This window comes from Cydia pomonella, chromosome 12, assembly GCF_033807575.1.
Source record: "Cydia pomonella isolate Wapato2018A chromosome 12, ilCydPomo1, whole genome shotgun sequence".
Taxonomy (NCBI): domain Eukaryota; kingdom Metazoa; phylum Arthropoda; class Insecta; order Lepidoptera; family Tortricidae; genus Cydia; species Cydia pomonella.
The window spans coordinates 10,297,904-10,307,001 of record NC_084714.1 but is presented as its reverse complement, the minus strand read 5'-3'; the positions used below and the strand labels follow the sequence as shown (position 1 = coordinate 10,307,001).

The following is a 9,098-nucleotide window of genomic DNA, read 5'->3' as shown; positions in this document are numbered from 1 at the left end:
CGAAATCAGGTTTGATATCAGGCCTGATGAAATAAAAAAATAAAATAAAATAACTTTATTTAGTGAAATTATCATTGTAAATAATTTGTACACAAGATGTAAAATGTAGATGTAATTGGCATTTAACGATGTGCTGTGAAACGGAAAAAGATTTTTAGACCCGAAATCGGGTCCTGATTTCGGGTCCGATATCGGGAAGTGTGGATGTAATTGGCACTATAGATTTTACTGATAAAAATATATTATGTCCATCTTTTTTGTACTGTCGTCACTACGTCACTACATTGCGAGTATAGCAACACTATTTGTAAAAAAAAAGACAACTGTCAATAGTGTCATCACTAATCTCTAGAAAGAACGTAGTGATTATATTATATGTTCTTAGCTAATCACATCAATATCATAATCGGGTTTGAGTGGACGACGCGCGTGGGTGCAGATATTGTAACTAAAATAACGTAAATGTAATAATTTCAATAAGTATTTGCGCTATACGAACCTCAAGAAACTGTGGCTGTAACTACTAAATTTCAGCTCAATATCGATGTGATAAAATCGAGAAATGGAATAAAATAATTGTAAACTGACGGAAGCCGTATAATACAAAAAATGGCACCTCCAAATACTTCTTTATTCAGCTATGAGACTCTCGTGCATGCCCTGGCTGGGGCTACGGTAAGTACATCTGCTTATTCATTCAAAAAGTTTATCTTTGCTATCACTTGAATAGATTAGGTATTATTTAATAAATAAAAATGTTTATTTTACACTTTGTAATAAAATGTATTGATAGTTCTGAATAAAAAGGAAAAAATAAGTATGTACATTATGCATTTGTGGCTTTCCTTACCTTATGCAGTTGCCATAAGGTACCTTTTCATGTAAAAAAACATATTTATAAATTACAATGTAACACTTGTAAACTTTTCGGTTTACATGTTTTGACATTACAATCTATTCATATTTTAATGTATTCTTTCAGGGAAGTGTTGCAAGTATGGCTGCATTTTATCCACTAGATACACTGAGGTCAAGGTTACAAGGTATTTATATAGTTTCTGTAAATAACATGGATGTGTCTGTTGTTTATTGATGATCTTCTAAATATTTGATTTGTGTTTGTTTGCAGTTGAAGACTCCAATAAGTATCAAGGTTCTTCTTCATGGGAACTACTTATAAAACTCGCAAATGAGGAAGGTATTGAGTCTTTGTACAGAGGCCTAGCTCCAGTACTGCAGTCTCTTTCTATTTCCAATTTTGTATATTTCTACACATTCCATGCTTTGCGTAGAACTGCCTCTACAAACTCATCAGCAATACAAGATCTAATGTATGGGATTGCAGCAGGTAGTATCAATGTACTTATTACTTCACCCCTATGGGTTGTAAATACAAGAATGAAGTTGGAAAACAACACTTACAACAGCTTATTTGAAGGTCTGATTACACTCTTTAAGAAAGAGGGAGTGAAAGGTCTGTGGTCAGGTACTGTTCCTTCATTGTTGTTGGTCTCAAACCCAGCCATTCAGTTCATGGTGTATGAGGCCTTGAAAAGGCATCTCGTGTCAACAGGGCATTTCAAGAGCTATTATGCTGCTTTCCTAGTGGGTGCATTTGCTAAAGCCATTGCAACAACAGTCACATACCCACTCCAACTGGTGCAGATGAGATTGCGCTCTGGTACAAGCATGAAGCCTCTGTTCAAAGATGTAAAATCAAATCCATGGCTTATGTTCCGTGGTCTTGAAGCTAAATTACTACAAACAGTAATGACAGCTGCATTGATGTTTCTTATTTATGAGAAGCTTGTTAAATTAGTGTTTAGCATAATGAGAGTAAGAGCAAAACACAGCTAAGCAACATAATTGCTCAGATGTTACCATTGGTGATAGTTTTGACTGTTATTATTTATGAGTCTAGTGTCTCACTGCTGGGCAGAAGAGGCCTCCCATTTGTTTTCAAAGTACCTAAAGACTAAGGATGCCGAATTTATGAAGGTAAAATAAATTTGGTGTTCATAGATAGTGTTATGTTCCTTGCTTATGGGGGCGTTCAAGTATTACGTAACGCAATTTTTAAAGACAACCCCTCGCTCCCCCCCCCCCATGTAACGCGCAGTCACGTTTTTTTATACCTAAAACTTATGTAACTACCAAATTACCATTTATCTAAAAGTCATACATAATTATGTTGCGCAAATTACCGGTCGTAAGTCGCTAATATCCTGTACTATTGTTTTAATTGCGATTGCGATAATAATAATAAATAAAGCAAGAGATTTCTAACAAGTGTGTAGGTATGGTCACAGACTTTAATAGTTGAACCATCTACGGTTCAAGCTAATTTGGTAGTCAATACTAACGCTATATCATCTCCAATCTAAAGTGAACCCTGAATGGCTCAACAATTATAGTCCGTGACTATACGTTGTTTAGGTTTATTAATAGGTCAAAATTATTTTAGTTGTCTTGTATCTGACCACTCTGCCACGCTTCTGTCGTCTTCTATTAAATAAATTAAAAAAGTAGAGTGCTTTGTATGTTTTTATAGCTGTAGATTATATTTTACATGACAAAAATTAAAAAACAAAATTTCATCTCATTCAAAAAGCTCCACTCCGTTACATTTGTTAGGGACAAAAAACAAGACAACGAAAATAATTCTGACCAAACAACCACACATAATGTAATAAACATTTGCTTTCGTTTTAAATATCTTAAAATGGCTTAAATTTGTCGCATCATCCATTATTGTTAGCTGTTTGTACTAATAAACTACTAAAGGATTCCCGGTAAAACATTAACGAAAAGAGTTGCCGACTTGGGAGATATAAATCCCTTGTTTTGATTTTTTTTAATGTTACGTAACGCCTTGTTCGAGCCCCTCCGCCCATCCATGTAACACGTCGTAACGTTTTACAAGCCTCCCCCCCCTCGAAATCGCGTTACGTAATACTTGAATGCCCCCTATACTAATGAATGTTTCATAATTGAAACTTTTTTAATTTTATTAGTCAATGGCTTAAATTTGTCGCATCATCCATTATTGTTAGCTGTTTGTACTAATAAACTACTAAAGGATTCCCGGTAAAACATTAACGAAAAGAGTTGCCGACTTGGGAGATATAAATCCCTTGTTTTGATTTTTTTTTAATGTTACGTAACGCCTTGTTCGAGCCCCTCCGCCCATCCATGTAACACGTCGTAACGTTTTACAAGCCCCCCCCCTCGAAATCGCGTTACGTAATACTTGAATGCCCCCTATACTAATGAATGTTTCATAATTGAAACTTTTTTAATTTTATTAGTCAATAAAGATTTATTTTGACAATCTTGCTCACATATGATGACATGATAAAAGTGCAAGCATTATGGACCTGCTGAACTACATGACAATTTTCTACTTATCCACATCTAAACGAAGCTCTCACAAAGCTTACTAAACATATTTATGAGAATTTCTACTTTCCAGACCTAAAAAATAAGTTGTTATGTCGCCCTTGAAATGATAAGAACAATTTTATGATTATGAATATTAATTTATTTTAAGTACTATTCAAAAATAATTCATTGTTAACAATAATAAATATTGAGAAATGTGAGCAACTTGAAATTTATTATTGTAATTTTGACAAGGTTTTACGATTGACTTTGTAATTTAAACTGAAGGCCTACCGCGAACCACGTTCGACGTGTTGCCTCCCTGTCACACTTACGTACGAATTTACAAGTGCGATAGAGAAGCAACACGTCGAACGTGGTTCGCGGTAGGCCTTCTGTTTCATAAAATATATAATATATATATATATATATATATATATATATATATATATATATATATTTATTAGCCTATTTATGCGTCCCACTGCTGGGCAAAGGCCTCCCCTCTAGCTTTATAAAAAATATATAAAGGACATTTATGGATAGAAGTATAAAATAAAGTAAGTCTATTTATTATACATTCCCATTTTGGCTCGAACTAAATATAAAGATGTAATGTGGAAACTGTACCTACTTTTCCATAACTTTATATATAGTTCGTATCTTTAGGTAGTTAAATAAACGTAAACAATGTGTTTTTACATTTTCGGGTACTAGAAACATTTGTCAGTTAACTAACCAAAAAGAAAACTGCCTGGTTTTGTTCCTTCATCGTTCTGGCTTTAACCTATTTCATTTAGTCGTGTAATGATTTCATCTACCCTCAAATGCCTAAATATTCGATCTCGTTTAAGGTTCTTTACTAGGGCGAAGTAATAGCAAATATTACAAAATTAAATCACTATTGATTAATTAAATCATCCCAATATATTTCTATTAACATATTCACTGCCACCGACGCATATATGCGTTCAGTGTAATACGGACTTATGAATTAGGGCATAAATTTCAAGCATAAATGTCACAGAGAAGAACAAGTTACATGAGTCCAAACAAGACCTTCTGTAATGTGCGTCGAACTAAATTGTTTTAGTTCCAAATGTTTATTCGGGCGGCGGTCAATTATTCTTTAGAACGAAGTCGACGCTCATTACAGAAGGTCTGGTTTGGAGTCGTGTAACTTGTGAAATGTTTTAATTAGGGATATCATTTTGATGTCAACTTTTAGCTAATATCCTGTATTATCATTTAACATTAAAAAAAAGTAAAGGTCAACGACCTCGTTTTGGAAAAAAAAAGATTTTTTTTGAAAACAATGATTATCGTTGTTATTTATTTAAACTCTATTGCACAAAAGAAAACTTATCGTACAAAAGGCGGACTTAATTTTTTATTTTATTTGGAGATCCAACAGCTGTGACATCAACATAGAAAAATATAGTAGATACAGGAAGCCAATTATAGGAACTCACTTGCCAAAAGGCATTCTCTACCAGTCAACCTTAAGGTAAAGCAGAGAGATTTTATTCTCGAGTGATTGTGGAAAGTTCACTATGACATTTATGCTTGAAATTAATGCCCTAATTCATAAGCTATCGAATGATTATTATGTTTTAAATGTGCGATACGTAAATGGACAGATAATGGTACATTAACCAAGTGCAGTCTTGTTTGGCGCCATAAAACTTTAAAGGGGTGCATTTTAAAAATAGTCGAGAAAAAACATAGGTACGTGTACAAACACATTTAAATATAGTAAATTTCATATTGTGTATGAAATTTACTACAGCCCTTCTCGAGAACTGAAACATAAATTTACTTGTTTAGTAGTGCAAATCAAAAGTTCAAATAGTGTTTTATATAATCTAGGTATAATAGAGTTTTTCAGTCGAGTACCGTGTTTAGGCAACGAAGCTTACTGAGTTGCCTAAGTAAGGTACGAGATTGCAAAGCTTAATTATAACACTATGTTTACAATACTTTTTCTACGAGTCATCTAATATAATATTTTCTTTACTATAAAACCTAAATAAATAATGAAAATTGGTAAGTATCTCAGTACATAAAAATGTAGTACAAAATACAAAAACCCGCGATGCCGCGCGCCCCGCGCCCGTTTAGTCTTTTCTATGGGAACGCGGCGACACGTGATTGGTCATTTTTTTTTAAATAGATCGAACTACAGCGTATCGGAATGAATCTTATAGTTGAGTTGGGAGCCCATACATTAAAAGTACGCAATTATAGTTTGTTATACGAAATCTTAATTCAACCATCACAGTCGACGAGTAGAAAAACTAGATTTGGGTTTGTGCTGTAACGTGTAATAGCCGGGTCCACACAGAGCGAGCATACGCGCGAAGCAATTTCCTTGCGCCGTGTGGACCCGGCTAATTCCTAATGACCAGACCTCGGAATTTAGGAGGCAACATATAATGACAGGCAGTAAGTTCCTATATCAAACATATTTTATTTGATCGCTTGGTTAGAAAAAAAGAGTGAAATTGCAATAAGTTTTTGGCAAAACTTATTTCAATTTCACTCTTACTGTAATTAATTTGCGTTGTTTTATCACAGAGTTCCTGTGGCCCCCTCCTGTCTCTATCATCGGATCAGCTCTATATCATCATAATATTGCATTGTCATCCGATTTACAGATGTATGCAAAATTTCAGCACATTTGGAAATCGGGAAGTGCGACAAATTTACCAACGTGGTATAAAAAGAATACATACTAACAGGGCAAGTTTAATAAAAAGTCAGAGTGATTGAGTGGAACCATTAAAAATCTTAAGTACTGTAACTAATTATTTATATTATTATTTTGGGTACATATATATATATTTTCTGGACCATGATAGTCATGCTAACATATGATGACAACTGCTTCATTGCCGCTTTGTTGTTTACCGTCGTAATTATTATAGTTATCTCAGTAACTTAACTGTAGTTGGTAGCTGCGCGCAACTACGCTCCCTACAGGTGTCCACGGAAGACCAGCGTCAGCGTACTACTTCAGCTGGCATTATGCTTAGTGTTCACCTTTTTCAGTATAACTGTATACAGTGTACAAGTTATTTATAAGTCATTTTTTCTCTTTCTTCCTCTATATGTATTGTATAACTGTGTACTTATACTGAAATAAATGATATTCTATTCTATTCTATTCTAATAAAAGCTTGTAAAAATCCATTTCAAAATTGTTTTGTTTTATGCTAATGCTTTCAATAAAATTTTATTTTTACAAACAAAACTTGGAGCGATCACTAGTATATGAGAGAAGCATCGATAATTAAGTTTATCGTTTCAGGAACTCCCTGCATGTCATAAAATTTTGCCACCTAAATTCCGTGGTCTGCTTACGACGATATACGTTTGAGGCACGTCTATATTTATGTATGCGTTGATTTTAGTAAACCGAATGTAAACACAAACGAAAAACGCAACTTAGTAAAGTTAAATATGCTAAGTATATTGATACAATACAAAACGTGACATATATATGTCCTTGAAAATATTTGACTGCTGTATTTTAGCTTTTATGACAGTAGTTTTGGTTACATAATTATTCATGTCAATGTGGCTACAGCAAATACTGAGTGTTTGGTCTTAGCTAAGGTGAAGGTTGTCTATTGTGTATATCTCACGCAAATGCTAAAACATAATACCTACAGTACCGCATACATCTTCCAATAATATTTCCATGACATTAGGCATCCTTAATAGTTCTAGAAAGAGTATATTTTAGTGCCCAACTCACACACTTTTTTTTTTGCCGCAACCGAAGGTTCGGTTTTGCTCTGGTTTCGGTCGAAACCGACCTCACGGCCGATACATGTTTTTTTATGCCGAAACCTGCTGAAAACGAAACTTCGGTCGGACACTAGTAAATGTAGCATTTATTAAGCCATATTAGTTATATCCTCGAAGAACGAATCTGTATGCATGTGGGCATTATTTCGAATAAATACTTGTTTTGCTGTCTGAAAAGTGACATTTGTAAATTATTAGTACTTTTGTTAAATTATATTTAATTTTAGGTGAAGGTGAAGAGGTTGTTGCTTCATAAGTTGAAGGTGGATTACGTGACATTAAAATAATATGCATTCTGAAATTCATGCGTTTTATTTATATTGGGAATGATTTACTTAGATCTAGTTAACAGTTGAATAGTTGAGATGCGCCAGTTTCATATCTTCCGAGGTCCTTACTAGTGTGTCCGTGTACTCCTTTACCAAGTCGTTCAACTCGTCGTACATCTGAAATAAATAAGTATGTTTTCACCACACCAACTGGTAAAGGTCCTCTTGATTGTTCAAAAACGAATGAGAAAGTTGCATTTTATCGACATGTGGGGCAAAGTTGCAAATTTTGTTTTATTTTGTTAGCTGGTAGAATTGACTTTGAAATAAAATTATTTGAACGATACATTTTTAATTACGTTTGATTAGATTTGTTTTTTTTGGTATTTCATAGTTAATTTTGCCTCGCGTTGGTGTGGTGAAAAATGTTGTGTCTCACTCGGTGGCAGTTTGTTTAACCCTCGTGCCTTGAAACCCTCGCAACGATCAAGATTCCACTCTCGAACCCACTCAATACGTTTTCGCTCAATATTAGCACGAGCGGTTAAACAACAGCTTTGCCCCCTTTTACCTATAACAACTATTTTAGGGTTAGGGTTGCCCCAATAGTGTGGGGATCGTTGGATAGTTCTTTCAACAATTTTTTAATAAAGGAAATAATTGCTCCGAAAGATCAAAAATATGTGTCCCATACATATAAGAAAAATCGTAACACAAAAGCTTAATCAATACTTTAAATGTAAACTAGAGCGAACATGATCGTGATCGGTCCAGCCGTTTTTGAGTTACTTATTGCAAAAAATCTTTTCTTAGTAAAAAGACGCACAAAGTGCTGCGACGGTACTCCTTTATGTTTGTAATGTACACAATACTTCATAATAGCCCCCGTTTGGCCTTTTTTGACAAAATGGACCCTACACTGAGCATGGCCCGACATTCTCTTGGCCGATTTTTTCTTTTTACTGTGCAGAATAATTGTAACGACAATGGAGTGAAACGTCACCATTTATTTAGTTATCGTTTCATAAAGTACGTGCGAGTAGGAGCTGTAACAAGTACAAATAAGCTGGACTATTTTAAAGCGCGCGGTTGTTTTATGCGATTAAACGCTGCGTTTGACGCACATCGGTTTACATCAGAGAATCTAAATCATTGTTTTACGCGGTAAACGCAATGCGTCAAACGCACCTAAATTCGACGCAAGCGGTTAGGGTCTTCCCACACCTATCAACGTGGAATCGGCAAAAATATATAGAAAAAAAAACTATATCTACGCAATTACACCGAAAATTTGTCTGTTGGCTCGGCCGACGCCTTAGGACTCGTTGTCTTTTTCGCTCTTATTGGGTACACATAAAGCTATTTCCTATCGGCTTTTGCCGATACCGCGTCGATGGGCATTTCAACTTCAACATTTATTCAGAAAACAGGCCACAAACTTTTACACGTCAACCTTTTACTAGACTTTTCCTAGTTACTATAATAAACATCTATTCGAAGTAGATGGCTTTCAAAATTCAATGGCTAGTCTAAAATATATAGTTAAACGTAAGTTTTAGTTGTTTAGTACCTAAGTACATATATCAGTTATTTTTCTATCTAAGTATGCATTAGCTATTATTTTACTTATTTATT

The 9,098-nt window shown here is 34.5% G+C and overlaps 2 protein-coding genes across 3 annotated transcripts in view; one reads left to right on the top strand and one right to left on the bottom strand.

Annotated features, from left to right (window-relative positions):
• The first annotated feature begins 340 nt into the window (after positions 1–340).
• Positions 341–7,495, top strand: LOC133523496 (peroxisomal membrane protein PMP34). 2 transcript variants are annotated; one of them, XM_061859128.1, is made up of 4 exons: positions 341–675; positions 983–1,043; positions 1,130–1,198; positions 7,422–7,495. In XM_061859128.1, exons 1-4 carry the CDS (start codon positions 610–612, stop codon positions 7,448–7,450), a joined length of 225 nt encoding a protein of 74 aa, XP_061715112.1. In that variant the 5' UTR covers positions 341–609; the 3' UTR covers positions 7,451–7,495. The 2 variants fall into 2 exon arrangements, with proteins under 2 accessions (XP_061715112.1, XP_061715111.1); XM_061859127.1 differs by lacking the exon at positions 7,422–7,495 and having other exon boundaries at positions 346–675; positions 1,130–2,484.
• Positions 7,488–9,098, bottom strand: part of LOC133523497 (nuclear pore complex protein Nup160 homolog) — a 53,106-nt gene continuing 51,495 nt past the window's right edge. Inside the window, exon 27 of the mRNA XM_061859129.1 lies at positions 7,488–7,651. Coding sequence (XP_061715113.1) covers positions 7,536–7,651 — 116 coding nt within the window. The 3' untranslated portion in view covers positions 7,488–7,535. The remainder of the gene's footprint in view (positions 7,652–9,098) is intronic.

What these genes read in the sequence shown, in the direction of transcription:
- LOC133523496 (XM_061859127.1), top strand. Translation starts at nt 610, where the DNA reads ATGGCACCTCCAAATACTTCTTTATTCAGCTATGAGACTCTCGTGCAT. An exon ending in ATGCCCTGGCTGGGGCTACG is followed by an intron (nt 676 to 982) that starts GTAAGTACATCT and finishes GTATTCTTTCAG; the next exon opens with GGAAGTGTTGCAAGTATGGC. An exon ending in ACTGAGGTCAAGGTTACAAG is followed by an intron (nt 1,044 to 1,129) that starts GTATTTATATAG and finishes GTTTGTTTGCAG; the next exon opens with TTGAAGACTCCAATAAGTAT.